General features: G+C 45.0%; 1 protein-coding gene across 1 annotated transcript in view; it reads right to left on the minus strand.

The window, feature by feature from the left end:
* Positions 1–20,264, minus strand: part of Kif6 (kinesin family member 6) — a 314,938-nt gene that overhangs the window by 117,106 nt on the left and 177,568 nt on the right. The window contains exon 13 of the mRNA XM_010638879.2: positions 16,249–16,467. Coding sequence (XP_010637181.1) covers positions 16,249–16,467 — 219 coding nt within the window. The remainder of the gene's footprint in view (positions 1–16,248; positions 16,468–20,264) is intronic.

Here is a 20,264-nt window from a genome sequence, read left to right on the forward strand (position 1 = left end):
GCTGCTTCGCGTTCTCTCCAGACCCCAGGTCAGATGACTTGCAGAGGCCCTGGCGATTCCATGGGAAGGCGCAAGGAGCTATGTTTCGGACCAGACCTCACCTCCAGCCCGCTGTTCTCCACCCTCGTCCACCCGCTACCCCGCAGTGGCCTCCTGCTTCCCAGGCCCTGGGAGACGTACTGTGCTGCAGAACCCAGCCAAGTGTGCATCCTCGAATTACTTCCGATTACCATAGCTGAGAGAGAAGCTGGCCAAAGAAATACACTGAGAAAGAATGTCGGCTGATGATTCCAGCTTTGTTTTTTTTTTTTTTTTTTTTTTTTTTTCTTCAGTACTGGGGATTGAATTTAGAGCCTTGGCAATGACCTATACATTTCCAGTTCATCCTGGCGTTGAACTCACTATGCAGGCCAGGCTGGCCTCAACCTCAAGGCAATCCTCCTGCCTCAGCCTCTGGAATGCTGGGATTATAGGCATGCACCACCACACCCAGCTCAGTTTAGCTTTTTAAGGTGTTTATCTCATGTACTGGGCAGTTGCAAGTAGGAGAGAAGAGCTGTATTCTGGGCGGAGTATCCCCACATCCCACAGCAGGCTCTTACAGCTAGGGATTAGGAGAAGACGGAACACTTCTCCTAACACTGGCTGCAGCACAATCCTAACACAGACGAGGGCATTCCACTCCTCCGTCACCGAAGACACCACCTAAGGCACTGTCACCTGCTTCCACTGGGTGAAACGAGGTCTTGGCCCATGTGGATCTTCAGTAGAACAAAACCATTCCACAGAAATGGTTAATTGAACATGGAGCAATGAGTCTGGGCTAATGGAGGCCTGGGGTTCTATCTGCTAACAGCAGGGGTTGGATGACCTTAGGCGGATATGTAATTAAAGGGGAGAGGGGTAATGAGCAGTGAAGTCACACGATGAACACGGTAATCAATCAGGGATTTACTTCTGCTGAAAAACATTTTCAGAAGAGCCTGTCCGCTGTACAGCCAAGCTAACACCAACTCCACAGAGCTGGATGAGTTCAGAGAGCGCAAGAGACTGCCCAGAAGGTCCTGGCCTGCAGAAGGACATTACCAGAAAACCGTCTTGGGCTTCAGTGAGAAAAATCACAAAGAACCCACACTAGGCAGACCATTGTTTTTCCATTATCTCATGCATTCCAAATGCTGCTCTGTTCCGCTCGTGTTTACACAACAGAATGGGCCAAAGGAATGGCGGGTGGGACCACAAAGGGCAAGAGAAAAAAAAAAGCCAGCAGCCAGTAGCTGCTGAGCCCAATGAAATGGGAACAAACATTGAAATTTAACCCATGAATCAGTAAATCAAACTTTTGCATAGCTCTGGGTCAGTTAGGGTGGAGGGGCATTTGCTTAATTTAGCACAGACTACAAAGGTGAGAATGGGACAGGAAGTAGCAGAGAAACACCCGAGACGTGGTGCACATACCGTGCGGCTGTGGGTGCTGTGTGTTGTGTGTCTGCCGCACACCCACGCAGGTATGACCGAAATGACTTAGTCGCTCTGTTATCTGCATTCGGCGACAAAGGCTCACTTGTGCTTTCTGACCTATGAGTGGATTATAAACTACCGAGCTGACGTATTTCTTTGAAAATTTTACTGCAATATAGGGGAAAGCAACTGAACAACGTAGACTCGAAATATGAAGTTTTATGTTACGCAGCCTTGTGAAAAAGAAGATGCTGGGTGATATCCTGGGAACACTAATATAAATTTCCATGAGGGAAAAAGAGGAGTATCATGCATCAGGGCAGTACTGGTCAGTACTTAAGCTTGAAGGGCCAGGGAGGGGAGACAGGGCACTGCTGGCAATAACCACTGTCTGCCATCTGCTGAGCTGGTGGGAGAGGCTGTTCCCGCGCTGCAAAATGTCAGTCAAACCATTTCCATGCACATAAAATAAAAAAAATGGTCTGTAAACATCTTAAAACTCAGCGTAGCTTTGAGTTGCTTTTTGTCATGCAGTGAAGACAGAAGAACTAGAGTAACCCATGGCTACCTTTCGGTTGGGCCTGTTCCCTTCTCAGTGGCATCACACACAGAAATAAGCTCTGGACCACGCTAGGGCTGGCTGCCTTGAGTGGTTCCTGAGAACCTTTTATTATAGACAGATGAGCGAGGTAGAAATATCGCAGGCAGTCAGATGGGCCTAGGTCCTCGAGAGGGTCAGGACAAAGGTGAGACACACCGCAGCTGCGACCAGAGACACATTGGCTGGAAACCAGGCCTCAAGATAAAGACAGGATGACCAGACGTGCGTACTTCCTCAGAGAACAAACACTGGGCCTACGAAGTCTAGCGAGACCTCAGCCACCCTGGTGGATGACCAGAGACCTCTGGACCCACCACTTCCTAGGAGAATCTTTGTTCCTTGCAGCCACACTTTTTACGTGACTTGTTTGCTAACTGGACCACCACAACCTAAGTGACTGTACTTGTAACCTGTGATCATGGCTGTGGCCCATGTTGTACCTGTGTGGGTTTCACCCTATAAAACTCCTCTGTAAAGTGGGGTCCCTGGTTACCTACTTGGGCCCCCTCCTGCCCCTCAGGAACTTTCCTATCAATACATATCTTCCTACGGTTAGTTAGTCTCCGTTGTTCCTAGGACTCATTCTTCAGTTCCTAAAGAACAAGAGATTGGTGTATCATACAGCTAATAGGTTAGGAGAATAATATGTCACATTTCGTCTTCAGTATTATTTTCTGTATCATTATGCCTAGCTTGATTGTATGGCTGGCCATGTTACAGTGCAGGTTATTTCCATGCAATAGATTAAATATAAATAACATTTATATTTCAGTTGTCAGCTTGCAGAAACTTGGGAGTATTTCTGGGCGTCTAAAAAACTTCCAGTGGAATAGGCCACATGATTTCTAAGCCTTGGTTACAAAACTTATTTCCCAGAATGACCATGTACAGATGACGGGGTTGTACGAGCAGACTCCCAAGGTATGAAGTTGATGCTGTAGTGAGGGCCATCGCGAGGCGTCAACAATAAACGTGAAGATTAAAGAGCCTCACACAGTAGTTCCAGGAGAACTCTAGGTGTAGCAAAACATGTTCACGGTAATGCTGTGTGGAGTGTTTTCCCCAACAGTGTTCTTCAGAGCCCTGGCCTCCTATGAGATGCGGACAGGTATTCGGAGGCAAAAATCTGAGTGATGCTACGAATTACAATACCCCGCCTACCTTCTCGTTTCCGAAATCTGAAATTTTGCCAGTCTAGATCATCAGCGATAGATTTTTAAATATATGTGTTGTGTGTCTTACTTATTACATGGGTCCTACTAAATAACAAAATTAGTTGTTCATCTGAAATTCAAATTGAACTGTCCTCTATTTTCATTTGAAAAAATGTGGGTGCCCAGCGCGAGTATGGAGACTGCCCAGCAGTGGCAGAACAGTGCCTGGCACGATACACAATGCTCTGAGGTTCCAGGTGCTCAGAAAAGCGAAGGCTCTAGGACCCCAGTACACAGACCCCTGTTCCCCAAAATGGAGCTGAGTGACCAAAAGTAAAGAACTGCATCAGTTTCCCAAAACACAGGTCACGTATTTGCATAAAGGTCATGTCACTGGCCACGAGGGAGCCGGGAAGTCAAGGTCAAGACCTGGATCAGGCTGAGATGCAGTGAATTAGCGTTTCTGAGCCACGCTTTCCAGCTTGAGGGTGGTGAAGCTGTGGGGTTACAGGAGCCAGGGGTCTTTCTGAACAACCCTGAGGTTCTGATCAAAATACAAACTGGGCGTGCATAGCTGCGACGGGCCTTTTCGGTCACATTCCTTTCCCCTGGTACGCACACACCAGTTGTAGTAAATACCAGCAACACAATTGTAAGCAGGAAAACCAAATGGACTTGTCTGTGTAGGAGGAGAGTGGTGTCAGAGCAATTGGGAGGTGCTTTATAAAAACTGTGTCTTGTGCTACAAATAAAGTCAGGGTCTATCTATCCGTTTACAAAATATATTCCTTACTGAACACTCTGGCGGAAAACACTTTCGTCTTTGTGGGTATAAATCCCCGAGTATCGTACTTGATAAAAGGAAGTGTTGATGGAATTCTCAAATTCCAAGGGGGAAGGCAGATGCTGCTACCCAGTGTACTTCCTGTCCCTTCCCTGATGGAGTCTGACTTCCTTATGGTCAGAGGGAAGTTGCAGCAGGTGCACTGTCAGACCGGACATCCTAGCATGCTCAGCTCTGTGTCTGACCCAAATCACACAGCCTAGAAAAAGAATCTCCTTGACTCAACTCTATTCTTGTCTTAGTGTCTGTATGTGAACTCCACAGGGGGATCTGGGGGGCCTCTGAATAGTGAAGACATATTTAGGAACGTGTAATTTAGGAAATACAATACTGGTTTTATGAACATCTGACAGGAATGACCCATCTCTGTGAAGCCACAAAACTACTGCCACTGATGCATGACTGGGCCCTAGGTCAGTGCCCAGCAGGGAGATGAGCACGTGGAGCCATAACGATGGCTTCCCCGGTGTTCTGGGACGGGGGGCGGGGGCAGTGATTGATTTTCCAATGCCTTTCTCAGCCTTTCTGTGCAGTACCTTGGTCGGAACTTCAACGGGATGCTGTGATTTCACTGGAGATGGAGCATTCCAGAAGCCAGCTGACCTCTTCTTCCCTTCTCCACCACCTCATTCAGGAAGAGTTTATTTCAAAGGGAATTCTCAGAAGCATGTCATTAAAAAACCAGTAAGAGACTGAATCTGCTACACTTTCCAGGCCTGTAGCCTCAAGGACAATCAATCATACCATGACTTTTATCCCTGTCATCTCTGGCCGCCCACACAATGCAAACCCCTCCAGGCAACTGTCTGCTCTCACATTCTCTACTTTCTTGCCCTATCTCTAGCTCATCAAACCCATCCCTCCTTCCACTGCTAACCTCCCGGAGAACCTGTTCCATTTTGCTGTCTGTAACTGATTGCACTGTAAACTCCCACGCGCTCAACATTTTCATGGGCTCTTCCTTCAGCTTCCTCTCTTCACTGAAATCTGACTTTCTTCTCAAGGTTACTGCCTTCTCTGGAGCCCTGTCAAGGACCAGATGCTCATTGTCCTGCAAAGTAGATACTAGAGGGGCCAGACAGTGCTGCTTTCTTCTGGTTCTTTGCTAGAACTTCAAAATCACCGTTTTCTTTCGTTTTTTTAAACACCACGATCAGAGCCTTTCCTCCTTTGAGATTTGTATCATTTGGCTGTATTGCCCACTCTCCCCAGGGATTTGACAGTGGCTGCTCAGGATATATTGGTCTGATGAGTAAATGCGTTTCCCAGCCACCCTAAGCACACTTGGGCTCCTGGGTCACAGTGTTCCTTTCCACCCATTTCCTGCCAATATCTCAGATGACTTCAACATCCACAAATGAACTCCATTTAGTAGCTCTAGCTTCAAATTCTTTGACTTCCAATAATGTGCATGACCATTTTTGTCTCTACTTCTTCAACAACCTGGCACAGGGAGTTTCTGCCCTTGTGCTCTTTGAAATTGCTTCCCATCAAATCTGGGGACGGTGTAGCCCTCATCTTTCTTGACTGCTCCATGGCAGTTGACACTGCCAACCCCGTCCACCTCTGTGAGATCTCGCTCTTACCTTTCGCCATTCTCCTTTGCTGGTTCTGCAGCCTCAGCCTTCTTCAAATTGGCAATCTGAATTGGTGTCAGCACATGTGTTTGCCTTTGTCCTTTTTTCATTTTTGAGGCCACCTTGTTCCCCCTCCTGGCCACAATAAGTCAATGATACATTCATATCTCAAACGATTCCCTTGCCTCAAGCACTACAGCTGTACACACGATAGCTCAGGCATTCCCGCATCATATTCATTCTCAACGCATGCATTATTTCGCAAAGCAACTCTCCCTGCAGACCTGCTTCTCGGCATTTGCTGGTAGATGACACCATATCCACTCAGAAACCTGGGAGAAGTTCTATAACGTACATCTCCCATTCTAATCAATGTTCCTTGCTGTGTAGCTCAAATATTTGTCTCATCTGCTGAAGCTGTCACATGGCTAACTTGACTCAGGCCACTGCAATTCCTTAGATTGGCTGCTACTAAAGCATCCTCTCTCTCTCTCCTCCAGTTCCCAATTTGCTGTATATATCACTACCAGGAATCTTTCTGTAAAAGAAATTTGACCATGTTACCTTCCTGCTAAAGAGTCACAGTTGCTCCACACTGCCCAGAAAATAGTCCTGACTTTGGAAGCATGGCTTTTAGGCTTCTCATGAGTGGTCTTACATTAGCTTTATTTCTTGTGAAACACTATCCTACTGGCACAAATCCTATAGTCCAGTCAAACCAAAGGCTTGCTATGTACGCCACAAAGCTGCCGCGTGTCCCATGCCTCTGTGTCCTGGCTTTGCAAAGTTTCTCAGATCTCATTCACCTTGTAATCTAACATCACAGAAGCCCTGGTACTGAGTTTAAATTCAATGAATTTTTATTAAATGAATTAAATGGAGCCACTGCTCCTGCAGTGAAGGACAGTTCTATGTTCTATGTGTTCCAGGGTTCGTATAGTAGAATGTCTTATATTCTCCACCTCATCTAGAATAGTATGATGTTTCACATTTCTATAGAGTGAATACACGATTGGTAAAAGAGGAATGTTTATTTCCAAAGTCTAGGCAAGACTCTGTGGTGTGTGTCTGTGTGTGTGTGTGCGTGTGCGTGTGTGTGCATGTGTGTGTGTGAGAGAGAGAGAGAGAGAGAGAGAGAGAGAGAGAGAGAGAGAGATTTTGTTACTGGCCCGGGTGACAGCACTTAACGTTTGGCATCCCAAATTGGAATGCAGAACATTTTTTTTCATAAAATGGCAAAACAATGATTACATTATGCAATTCCTATATTTTCTCAGGTTTGTGGGTCATATTACAATGGTTACATTATGGGCTATAAAGTTATATATAATTGAGCTAAACTAGGGATTACGCGGGTGTTTTGGAAATCCTGGAAAATGACCGAGGTGGGTACCATGATGCAAGAGAATGAAAGGCATATTTTGCTAGATGTTGGGAGTGCAGCCCAGGAACACCCTCACTGTCAGCCCTATTGGGGGACTCCCCAGTTGGACAAAAGCCACCTTGCTGAAGCCATGCTCCTTCCAGGCAAGGCCCATATCCAGTGACTGACAGGCAGGAGAGTTGACAGGATGTCACCTGACCTCAGCTCAGAAAGGCCTGTCCTGTTCCAGAGCCCCCGGTCAGGTCACTCGAGGCCACTGTCAGTTGACACAGTGATAGTACAGTTCATCTCCTTCCTCAAAGCCCTGAGTCTGTCCTCTCAGTCTCTCAAGTGTGGGTCCCCAGGCTCGCCCCAAAAAGCATCCCATTCAGACTCTGCTCCCATGAAACTAACCCAGCGTTATCTGAGAAAATGAAGCCTAAGCTCCAAATAATCAACTGATGATAACTTTTGAATGTGATGTTCAATAAAATGAAAACTACCTGTGTTCTGACTCAGTCTTCATGTTTATAAGCTTTCCTAGAGTGAAGAGATAGGGTTCTCACTAAAACCATCTCTTTTTTTCCCCCATACAAATAAATCACTTGGTGAAATGGTCTTCCTTGATTGTTTGGCTAAGGTATTCTAAGGCTTGAGCACAGTGCCCTCTCTCCAGCAGTTTTAGAAAGGAGCTTTGCAGAATTCATTTGCTTGAGCAGGAAATACCCAACCTACCATATGCACGCTACTGAATATAAATATTGCCTTCTACTCCAAACTTCAGGGCAGGTTAGGAAAAAGGGGTAGATAATTCCTTTTACAACCAGGTGGGTAGAGGAAGATGCTGATCTCCATTCCACCTACTTTCTCTTGGCAGTTCTAGAACAACACTCACCCATACAGATGGAAAGAAACAAGCAAACAGCCCAACACAAGCAACTCTTCTCCCCTTAGGCTCCGCCCATTTGGCTACATCTCCCTCTACCTTCTCCTCAGTGTCACCAGTGGCCCTCATGCCTAGTCATCTCCCTGCTTTCACTGACCACTGAGTATCAAGCGGCTTTCTGATTTTATTCTAGATGCCCGACCCTGGCAATTCGAATGTCTAAAAGGGACAGGTACCCATTTCATCAAACTACTTGTTGGCTCCTTGATACTGTGGGTTCTCTGGATTCTCCACAAGTTTAGAATTTGGGTTTCCCCTGCTGATCACGTCTTCTTTTCTTCAAAGGGCCTGGAGCTGATGGCTGACTGGATGATCTTTTGCAGGAACTCTAAACTACACGACCCCTTTCTTGAGCTTTCATTACAGTGAAAGACAGCTCTGTCTACCTACTTCTCTCTCCTGCTGGAGTAAGCATGCCAGAAGCGCGCACAGGAATGACTTCCAAAACAGACTGACAGGTAGGGAAATGGGTGGATGGATGGATAGATAGGTAAGTGAGTAAGTAGCTAGACAGCTGGGTAGCTAGTCAGGGAAGGCACATGGTGGCACACGGGTATGAGCTCTTATCTGACCAAACTTTAGAAGCTGAATTCCACTGAAGGCCAAGTTACTTTCCCTTAGATGATACACTGACCTTTACTGGTGTTAGTTTTGTTTGTTTGCTTGTTTTTAGGTGAGATGATCTTATTGGGACCCAAGATTATTAGAAAAAAGAACGTATGGGAGGTGGATGTGAACTTTGACTCTGGATCCAAAAGTAGAGATCTGTGCGCTTACTCCTTCTCTAATGCATAGCCCCCATGATTTCAAGTGTCACTTATTAATTTCATTTATAGACTTTTCAAATACGAAGGAGGCAAAGATGCATTTTTTTGAGGAAAGTTGTGGAATAAACCTTGGTTAAACTGTTCAGTCCATACTGTGCTACGCAGAAGTGGGATAGCCACAGAATTTGGAGAAGGCTATGTTACACTTATTGACTGCTTCTTTAATTGCATTTATGGGGAAACACAAAGACAAAAGCATGGTGAGTCCCAAAAGAGGGTGGGACGGATTGTGAGAGATCTGAAAAGCAGAGGTTGGTATGTGTGCCAGAGGCCTATACAAAGCAAGCTGGAAAGGACCTTAGAAACTGTCTGATTTGTGTTCTTTCTCTCTAGTTTTTATATGGGAGAATTTGTCGTTGCTGCATTCTGCTTGAGCTTTCCTTTTTAACTTGGTGGAGGCCTGGGTGTGTTAATATTTATAAATAGGAGATACTGGTCTCCAGAGAAAGTCTTTGAACAAAAGTAAAGCAAACCCAGGTCCGAGGCAGCGTCCATGCCTTCCTCTCCTTCCGTGCCAGCAGCCACATCGTTAGTGCTGGGGGCACTGAGAGGTGGAAGAAGTGGAAGGGACAGAGCTGTGCTTTGTGCCACAGGAGCCGCTGCAGCCTCCCTCCCAGAATCCCTTCACGTTCCTCTCTTCCGTTCCTATTAGTCCTACCCCTGGCTTGTTGTATTTCCTAAGCCATTTCTTGGCCTCTAGGCACCTTATCTCCAACACACCCTGAAGAGTTCTTTCAGAACTCCCTCCCCGCAGCATAACTATTACCACACCCACTTCTGCTTTGCTTGTTCCCTTTCAACCAAATGAAGAAAGTTCACTGGGGTGGCATTCAAGGGTTTCCATAACATGGCCCCACTTTCTCAACACAGAAATACAAGAAATTAAATATTATATAGGCATAAAAGTTATAACAGGAAGTTCCCATCCGTTCCCTATCCTAGCAACTATCCTAGCAGTTTCCCATTCATTTTTCTGGCCTTGTATCTTCTGACTTTCTGTACATTTTTAATGCCCCAGCTAAACGAATCCCATCAACTTTACATAGCTTTTCTTTGCGTGTCTGTTCCCAAGCTTTGATCTCATTATCCGTAAGTTTCACTTTTAATTGTTACAGTGACAAATTCTAGTTGTGTATATATATTCATGAGGTATAAAGCGATGCTATGACTTATGAATACAATGTAGAATAAATAAATTAATATACTCATCGCCTCAAATACTTATCATTTTGGGCAAGAATATTTGAAATTTATTTGGAAACGTACATTATTATTTACTATAGTCATCATACTGTTCAATATATCTCAAAGTACAGGAAAGCTAATTCCTCCTGTCTGAGGCTTTTTACTCTCTGACCATCATCTCTCTGTTGTCCTGTCCCCAGCCACTGGTAACCACCCTACAACTTTCTGCTTCTTTGAGCTTATTTTTGATTTTGCATCTAAATGAGAACCACACAGTGTTTGTCTCTCTATGCCTAGTTTATTTCACTCAGCATAATGCTCTTCAATTCCATCCATATGGTCACAAATGGCAACACGTAGTTTTTAAAGGCTGAATAGTGCTCTATTTTGTATTTATGGAGTTAAGCGTGACTGCTCCAAATACACTGATCTGGAATATTGATCATTTCAGGCTGGAAATACTGGAGAAGCTGTAGTTACAGAATGGGCTGTCTGACCTGCTTTTCTCTACACATGGCAGGTCAGGGCAGTTCCCTTCCCTTGGGAGAGGTGCCTTCCCTGCCAGAGAATACATCTACCAATGTGCGTTCCCAGAGCTAGAGAACACAATTATCACTGGAGACCGGACTGCAGCTGCAGTAGATCTGAACAGATAAACTCACTAAAGCAACCCCCATTTTCCACCAGCTTTACATCCTGTGTACATCTCCTGGTGACACCCCTAGAATGTACTGCTCCAACTCCAGATTACTTTGTTCTGTAATTTCTTCACAGATTTATTGTTCTGTGTCTAAAAGCATTCTTCTTTGGCTATTTCTTCATGACCTTCACTCCCTTGCGAGGGTCCCTAAGTACATGTAAAAACCAATAAATCTTACACGTATTTCTCCTGTTAATTGTCATGTGCTAATTTGGTCCCTAGACCAAGCTGAAGATCCCACCTAAAGGCTAAGTTAGGTGGATGTGACTGCTGCTTTCCCCTACAAATATATCTACTACATCTGTAAAATCCATACATCTGCGGATGGCACTTAGATCGACCATTGTGAATGAGGCTGTAATGAACATGGGAATGCAGACATCTCTTTGACTAAGTGATTTCAAATCCTTTGGGAAAAGAGCCAGCATGAGATTTCTAGGTCATACAGAAATTCTACTTTTAGAGTTTGAGAAACCACTATACAGTTTTCCATAATGGATGTGTTAATTAACATTCCACCAATAGTGTATGAGTGTTTCCTTTTTTCATATCCTTGCCAACACTTTGTTCATCCTTTGATGTTATTTTGACAGATATGAAGTAATATGTTACTGTGGTTTCAATTTGTATTTCCCTAATGATTGGTGATGGTGAGTATTTTAATATGCTTGCTGATGGATTGGAAGAATTTATATTCTTAAATGTCCATCTATAGATTCAATTTAACCCCTATCAAAATTCCAATGCCATTTTCAAAGAAACAGAAAAAAATTAAAAAATTCTATGAGATCATAAGAAATCTTAACTAGTCAAAGCAGTCATGAACCCTAAAGAACAAAGCTAGAGGCATCAGACTACCTAACTTCAAACTATAGTACAAAGCCATAGTAAGTAAAACAGCATGGTTCTGGCATAAAATATACTCATCCACAAATGAAACAGAATAGGGAAGTGAACGCACATGTGTACTATTAACTGAGTTTTGACAAAGATGTCAAGAACTTTCACAGGTGTACCATGTAAGATTCACTTTGTTGGTCTATGAATGAATCTGAGTTATGAACAATTCTCCCAGAATGAACTTATTTGTAAATTGGGAACTTATATATCTAAATATATATGGAAACTGGACCTTTACCTTACACTGCATAAACTAATCAATTCAAAATGGGTTAAAGACCTAAATATAAGACCTAAAACTATAAAACTACTAGGAGAAAACAAGGGAAGACCACCTGACATTAGTCTGGGCAATAATTTTTTTAAAAAAACTTGATCCCCAAAGTAGAGATAACAAAACTTAAAAATAGACAAATGAGATTACACCCCAATAAAAAGCTGTTGCACAGCACAGGAGATATTAGAGTGAAGCAACAATCTATGGACTGTGAGAAAATATTTGCAAACAATATTCCTAAAATGGGATTAATATCTAAAATATATAAACAACTCAAACAATTGTATAGAAAGAAAACAAATGATCTGATTAAAAATGATGTAAACAGACATTTCTTGAAAGGAGACACAAACACATTAGTTTTTTAAGCCTGGAATATTCTTCCCTATGCCCAGATTCCCTGAATCTCCACATTCGGCCAGTCCTCTGAGACCTCATCTGCATGTCACCTGCTCTGTCACACTCCTCTCCATCGGATGACCCCTTTGATTTGCACGTTTGTTCCCAGCTTCTGCATTAAACGCTTGTTATTTTATTCTCTGCTCTTTGGGTACCAAGCCAGTCTCCATTACTGAAACGTAAGGAGCCAGAGCCCATTTCTCAATTCACGTTTGTCCCAGTTTGCAATATATACCTTGGACCAGAGCAAGGATTCAACGAACTCTCACGGAGCAAAAAGGGTCTGGTGCTTCTGGGATGTGTTTCGGCTCTTACCTCACTTGTTTCTCTTTTTACAGTGCAGGGGGCAGAACCCATGGGCTCTGGTATGCTAGGAAGGGCCCTGCCACTGAGGTGCTTCCTTCCACCTTTTGAAGTGCCAGTGATGGCACCTGTGATGAGCAGGTTCTGTTAGCACCTCAAATAGTCACAGGATGTGGTGAGTCAGGGGGCTCTGGAATACTGACTGGTTCCAGGTGACTATTTGGAATGGGCAGCCAGAGAGCTGAGATGGAAAAAAGAAAACGAGAGAAATCCCAAACCACTCAACCTTAAAACTTCTCTTTATTTCAAAGAGAAAAATATGACTCTTTTCCAACTGTGGAGCTGAACAATCCCTCTCATTATTTCAAAGAAACCAAAACAGACATTTGACCTCCAAAACAACGATAAAAATTCCCAAGCCCCTGACCTTCCTGGCCTTGCCAGGCTGCTTACAAGGCTACTCTGCAGGGCTCTCTAGTGAACCATAAACTCAGCTTCATTTTCTAATCCAAAGGGGCTCGTTTTCAGCACAAAGCGGAGGTGAACAGGAGAGGGGAGGGTTGGGGAAGGAAGGGGAGACAGCTTCATGACAGTTTCAGAGATGGTTGGATTTACTTGCTTTCTTCATTAGAAACAGACCCAGGGACAGTTAATGGAAACTGGGCAACACCTACACGATACAGGAAAACCTCCAAAACAACAGGCTTATTAATTTTCGGGTACTTGCTTTAGTTTACATAAGCTTCTCCTATATAAAACATTGCAACAGTAAAAGTTTAATCAACTCCTGGAATCTTAAACATTGTAATCAACCATCCCATTACCTGTTACTCAGCAGCCACAGTAATTATCCACAACAAATTTCCTCTTATTTGTAGTTTTTGCCAAGAAATAAAGTCGATCCCCATCAATCCCACCCCCAAATGTTTAGATCATTATCATTCCATTTGTGAACCTACTTCTGCTCTATTGCTAGAACTCTATCCAATGACAGTTAAAACAACTCAAAAATCCTTTAAAGTAGAAGGCTCTTCTCCAAAACTTTTACCTCATTTGTACTTGGACTTTACAAACAATTTCCACTATTTTTCAGCAATTTTTTTTTGTTCAAGTGAACTTCATTCACTGTCCAAACCAAAGCATCATCTGTCTTGACAGCAATAGCAAGGGAGGAAAAGAGTTACTGAAAGAGTTGACTGTAATTGTAAGGGAAGAGAGATATGATGAAATGCTGCAGGGAAGAATTATGAGAAGGGAGAGTGTGTGGGTCAGGAGGAACAGAAAAGAAAAGATGTGGCACCAGGCAAGGTGGGTGGTGACCTTGGAGGCCATTTCTGCACAGGCACAGAAATGTGTGTCCTTGGTGAAGGGCAGGAAGCAGCTCCTTCCTCCTGTCACCTGCCATGGGGATCTCACATGGGTGCTGTGACCCTGATTTCAGCAGTGCAGGGGCAGAAAAGCTCAATACCTTTCCTCACCTGTCATAGCATCATGACTGACACCTTGGAACAAAGGCAGACTAACAAAAAAGCACAGCAGTTTTATTTAGTCAAAGCTTTCTGTGACATGAGAAGTTTCAAGGGACAGCTGTGTTTTTCTGCTCAGGGTGGAAGACAGCCATGTAGAAATCAGACTGGGCAAAGAGGTGGCTTTGATGTAAGAGGCTGGAGTCGGAGAGCCCAGCAAGGTCACCTTGTTCAGATTCTTCCTGCATCTCTGTGTGGCTTTCTTTCCACCCAGGGGTGGGGAAGGACTCTCGGAATGAGGAGCTCGTGACCATGATCAGACAAGGTGGGTCCGAGAATTCTTTATGAGCCTGCCTCAGGAAGGTGGGCAGGGTAGAGGAATTTCTGGGTTCTATGGCTGGCTACGGGAGAGAGGGGTTCAGTTTCTATGGCCTGACTTGTGGAAGAAAGGGGCCTAGGGGAAAGAGGAGCAGGAGAAGGCTGGAGAGAGTCTGCCTGATGCCTCTCCAACATCTTTGTGTTCAGTGTACTTGGCGCACCAGAGTGCAGTACCGTGGGGTGCTGCTCTCCAAGATCCAACAGTGGCATTCTCGGTGGCCAACAGCGTTGCAGGCCCATGGGAGCCACCTGCTGCTCCTTACTTCTGTGAAGAGCCTCACCGTCCTCACCCTACCTCACCCTCATCTCCGATGAGTCACCAAGCACTGTCCACTCAACTTCCACATCATCCCCATCCTTGACCCGGACTGCTGCCCTGGCCTGCTAGCTGGGCTGCACATGTCAGCCAACCTGTCTTCCCAGATGCCAGCCACGCCTCGCCTTTCACTTCCTGGAATGCTTCTTTCCACCACCAAGGCCTCCTGAGCTCGGAAAGCTCTGGATTCCGGGCACTGACAATATTCCTTCCGCTCACACCTGTCCCTTCACTCCCCACTGTGGTTCTTTCTGGTCTTAATTAGAGATGGGGCTCCTGGTACATGCTCCCTCAGTAATAAAGAGGAATAATAATTTTGCGATCAATTGTCCAGTGACTCTTTTTCCTCTGTAAGTCTCTAAGTATACTCTGAGGTCAGAGATTGTGTTTACCTATGTATGTTATCATCTTCAGTATAAAGATAAAACAGAAACTTATCTCAAAGGATGAGATTTAAGTGACTAAATTCAAGCAGAGAACTTAGCATACACAGTACCTGGTGTATATAACAGTTATGCGAGCCATGTGTCATAACAATAATTAGCATTGTGCCTAGAATAAATCATGTGCTCAGAAAATATATGTTAAGTGAAAGGTGAGTGAATAAGTGGATGGCTAAACTAAAGAATTCACCGACCCAGAAAGCCCTCCTTTTGTTCCCCCAACCAGCTGCTATCCAGAGCAAAGCTACACTCAGGAGGAGGAAGCAGTGATTTTTACTGTCTGCTGCCACCATGATAAATGGTAAGCACAGCACTTTTGCTTTGTGGAGATTTTAAATGTATTCTGCTGCATTGGGGAAGGCAGGGATACATGTCATAAAATATATCCCCTTGCTTTTCAACGTTGTCTTTGCCAACTAAAAAGTGTGCTTCTTAATGAGTACTGTGCTCTTTAAAGATTCTTTTGGGAAGCCAGCGTGTCACGTAGCCCATCCCAACAAATATTTACATGGAAAACGCCAGTGTATGTTGCCAGTGGGGCAGCTCTTCACCCCTTTGTTCTGCTACAGCCCATACTTCTGATTCCCCGGTGTCAAGGGCCAGGCCGCATTCAGGGCCTGCACCTCGCGCCACAAGGGTCTGATAAGCAGCAAGGTAAACAAGCCCCCCAGGCTCTTAGTGGGCTCCCAAGCAGTGGTGCTGCAGGCCTGACTCTGTCGAACCCTATGACCTGGCAGGGTCTCATTGATTTATCACCTTTAAGGTTGTGACAATGTTTTTCAATTCTTTTGCCGCAGATAACTCATTTGGATTTAGAGACAAACATAGCATCGAGTCAGTAATTCAACATCTAACTTTACCATTTTCCTTCTATCAGAGGAAGGGTTTTCACTGCTCTTTCTGGAGTAAAAATTTCTACTTTATTTTCTGGACCCATCTAGCTCCATCTGTGAAAATTCATATGTGGCCCTATCCAGTACAGTCATTCATTTGAGAAATGGGTATTTAATGTAAAGTAACATATCGTCTTTGCACACTTAGAACTCTAGGGTGCTCTGCTAAAATCCATGATAGACAATGAAAACTCCTTGAAATTTAGGGAACTGACCTGTTTTCTTGTGCAGCAAACTGGATCTGTACGGGGACGTGCCAAAGTCCTGGGCCTGTGCTGGAACCAAAGGCAACGATGTCCTCTGCGTTTCCTGTGGGTTCCCGGGTGGGAAGGGCGAGTCCTGTGAGGTTCTGATTTCACTCCTATCCATGCTAGATAAGAGGCCAGTCTCTTGAGTTTTCTTCTTTTCCTTTTTTAACATGTTGACTAGAATATCTGAAACTTGACTTAAGGATGTTGTGACTCCCAGATCACCATGATCCAAACACAAATGATCTCAGTGCAAGTACTAGTCTCGCAATATGTGCTACTTCACACGTGGCAAACGTTGACTAAAGGAAGATTTTTAACTTTCCAAGCCCTCTGTACAGTTGTACACAACTGGGAGGCCATTAGTCTCTCACTGTGGCACCATTATACGAAAACAGCAAATGCAGAGGTCTTTAAAATATTCTGAGTATAAACAAGTTGTCTTGAAATAGTCACAAAAGGGTTAATAAAAACTAAAACAAGTATTGTGTGCTGGCAGGCACTGGAGCTAGGTCTGTCTCTCTGACAGAATCCCTCTTTTATCTGGGAGAATTCCCCTGCCCAGCACCCTTGCTTGCTTACGTATTAAATTATTAGCACAGATATATTAGTGTAAAATGCACCTTTTGTGGGCCACTTAGCTATGCCTGGAGTGCTGATGACAGTGTGGACAATTTAGGAAGATTTTAGTCCCACTACGATCTTCATTCTGGGTCTGAGAAATCTGGAGCTCTGGGAGGCCTTGCCCTTTCTGCAGTCCCTTTTAAGAATCTTAGAACTCTGATGCCCCCACAGCAAGATGGACCCATGGTCTTCACCATCCCCGGAAATGGCTTTGTGAAGATGGGAGTCCCATGAAATGTGGGGGTGGTGTGGCAGAGTGGGCTGCTGTTCAGAAACTAAGGGAGGGAGGTACCAGGACCACGCTTGTCCTTGGGCAAGTAGCATGAAAATAATTTGATCTCCACTTTCCTCCTCAGCTTTAACTTCAACTTGTTGATTTCTGAAAGCTTCGCTTTTTTTCCCTTCACTATCCTTGATGTGGCTTCCACGCATTGCCTCAAAAAACAGAAGTGTTCCAGTATCTTAGCGTCTAGGCCTCAGTGAGGAGCAGAACACGGCTCTGCCCAGCATGTCCGTCCCTCTTTGCACTAACTGAGTCAGACATCACCAGACACTTCCAGCAATCCAGACACTGCAATAGCAAGGTCCATCCCTGTGCTCACTCAGTGGGGTTTTCTAGAGCTGGGTATATTATTCTCGGCATGGATGTAGAGCAATTCAAAAGTAGGCTATTTTTTTGCTCTCATGCAGTGGATGTTCTGCTGGGAAACACATGTGACATGTGCATGAGTGCATGAATGTATACACATATACAGACCACGGGAGAGTCCCAGGTAGCTACTTTTTTAAAAAGCTAAGAGTGACTGGGTGGCTGTTGTACACTGTGCACTACAAAGGCCTTTCTAAGTGTGATGGTTAAGGATGAGCTCTGAGTGACAAGATGGACCAACCAAAGAAGGCCATCAAGGAAGCTGCTAAATCCCTAGAGAAAAATGGACTTGGCAGTGGCTCCCAATACTACAGTTCTACAACCCTACATCTCACTGTGCACAGGAGAGACCCCACGAGAAAGAGAAACCTCACATTAGGGAGGAAAAGGCTCACTGTGACTGAAGCAAAACACACGTGGGGACGTGGCATAAAAAAGTAAGTCAGAACGGGAGTGGCAAGGTCACACAGGGCCTCATACACTGGCGCAAGGAGTTCGGGTTTTATTTAAGTGTGAAGGGAAGCCCCTAAAGGGTTCAATCAGAGAAACGCTATGCCTTGATATACAGTTCATAAAGCTCACAGCTCACATCTATCTCCTCTGCTGCCTTTTTTTCTGATCTCTCCTTTCTCTTCCCCAACTCCCCATTGTCACTTAACTGAGGTCTCTGTGTCACATACTGTGCTGGCTAATGAAATACCTTGCTGTAGGCTTCATGAAGGTGCATCTGAGCTTCACCCAAACCAACAATGAAGCCACCGGGATGCTCCACTTTCACAACACTGACTCTCCTTCCCAGAGCACTCAGTCTTGTTCATACTCATTTTGGTTGTGTCATTTCTTGAGCTCAAGTTGTTACAGTTTGGATCTGGGGCAGGTCCCCCAAAAGCCTTCTGTGTTGGGAGAGTGGCTGGGTCACCTGGGTGCTACACGCTTTGGTTCCCTGATGAGCTCACAGCTGGCTTACTGTCAGGAGGTGGGGCTGGGCCAGGGAGGCAGGTCACTGACCGGAAGTTAGGGTGTACTATTTCTCCCTCCCTAGCTCTGCCCTTCACTCTCTCTTCCCAGCCTCCATGACACGAGCAGTTTTCTTCCATGCAGCCCTTTCCGCCATGTTGTTTCTGCACTGAACCCACCCATCACGGACCAAAACTTCTGAAACTGTGAACCCAAAGTAACTTCTCCTCCTCTAATTGTGGGTATCAGGTATTTTGTCCCAGCCATGAGGAAAGTGACGAAGACACAAGGATAATCACCCTTTCCCAAATAATTTCTTTCTCACAGTCTCAGCCGTCTAGATCCTATAGCGAAAGAAAGAAAACATTCTCCAGTCTGGCTGAGTAACTATGACATTACGGGAAACTTCCTTGGTCATTAGTCTTTGATAAGTGCTGCCTCTGAGATGATTACATCTTAGCTACTCTTTTTCCTTCTTCTGAGTTCACCTCTGGTCTACTTCAGCAGGTCTGGCGTTAGATAGATAATGACCGACAGTGCCCATTCCCTGCCTCTGCTCAGCACAGGGTGGTTGGCAGAACTGGTCTGGTGCTTCTGTGGGGCAGGAAACCGGAGCGGTCACACAGCTAACTCAGGGAGACCTCAGATTCAGTCCAGGATAGAGTCCAGCTCAGTATTCTCTCCATTCTGACTCTGACGCGCCATCTTTCTGAATCTGAGTCTTAGACAGAAGGAGCCCTGATTGAGTTTTTCACCGTCAGTGAGGAATCGAGCGCAGTCCCACAGAAACAGTGGTCCTGGATTCACCACAGCGCAGGAGGGAGATGATGTATGCCTTTCTCTCACCCTCGTTTTTAAATAAACATCTATGAACAAGCCTGGCCTGTTCCCACTCTGCCATATCTCATTCCGTCCCTCCTGCATGCACAGACAGTCATAAGTCAGGAAGAGAATTAAGAAGCTGATAGCGCTATTTAGGGGAGAAGATCCCCGACTAGGCTCAAGGCCAAGAAAGAAGCAGAGCTCAGACTGAGGTCCGGGCTGAGGCCATCCCTGGAGATGGATGGGGTAGGAGAGAGGAGAAGGAATGCGAGGGCAGTGACACAGTGGGCAGCGCTCGCGTGGAGACGTGGGCGCGTGGGGGAGGCAGGCGTGGCTGGACACCAAAGCAGCTAAGGCTTGCTTGAACCTGACACACAGGCTCTGTGGAAACTCAACTAAAATTAGAGACTGACGCCCATCGGGCAGCGAGCCTACTTGGTGTTTGGTTTGTTTCTACCTCTTTATTACGGGATTTCCTGTATGTCGACTGTTCTTATGCCTTTTTGCACGACAGCTGATGCTAAGGTCTTTTCATAATTTTAAAAAGTGAGCAAAAATATCTGTTTATAAAGAGCCAGCCAAAATGATTTCTCATGTGGGCTTCAATGCTGCAAATGTCATGGAAATGTCAAGTCTTACAAGGAGCTGGAAAGGTAAAATGAGCAACAGTGCTGAAGAAATATCAGGGAGTCCTGAGGTCTGACCACCCCAGTGGGGGCTCTTTAAAAGTAACCACCTCCTCTGCAGCTGGAGACAAATACACCCCTGAGCTGCGACCACTTTCAGCACCCAAAATACACCGCGTCTCGGAGCCAAGAAGGGTTCTGTCTGAGCAGTCATCTTTACTCACTTCCAAATTTGGGAACATTTGTAAGGGGAACCCAGAGCCATAGATCTGGCTTTCACATTAAAAAAAAAAAAAAAAAAAAAG

The sequence above is a fragment of the Fukomys damarensis genome, unplaced genomic scaffold, assembly GCF_012274545.1.
Source record: "Fukomys damarensis isolate Sample0158 unplaced genomic scaffold, DMR_v1.0_HiC HiC_scaffold_20, whole genome shotgun sequence".
Lineage (NCBI taxonomy): Eukaryota > Metazoa > Chordata > Mammalia > Rodentia > Bathyergidae > Fukomys > Fukomys damarensis.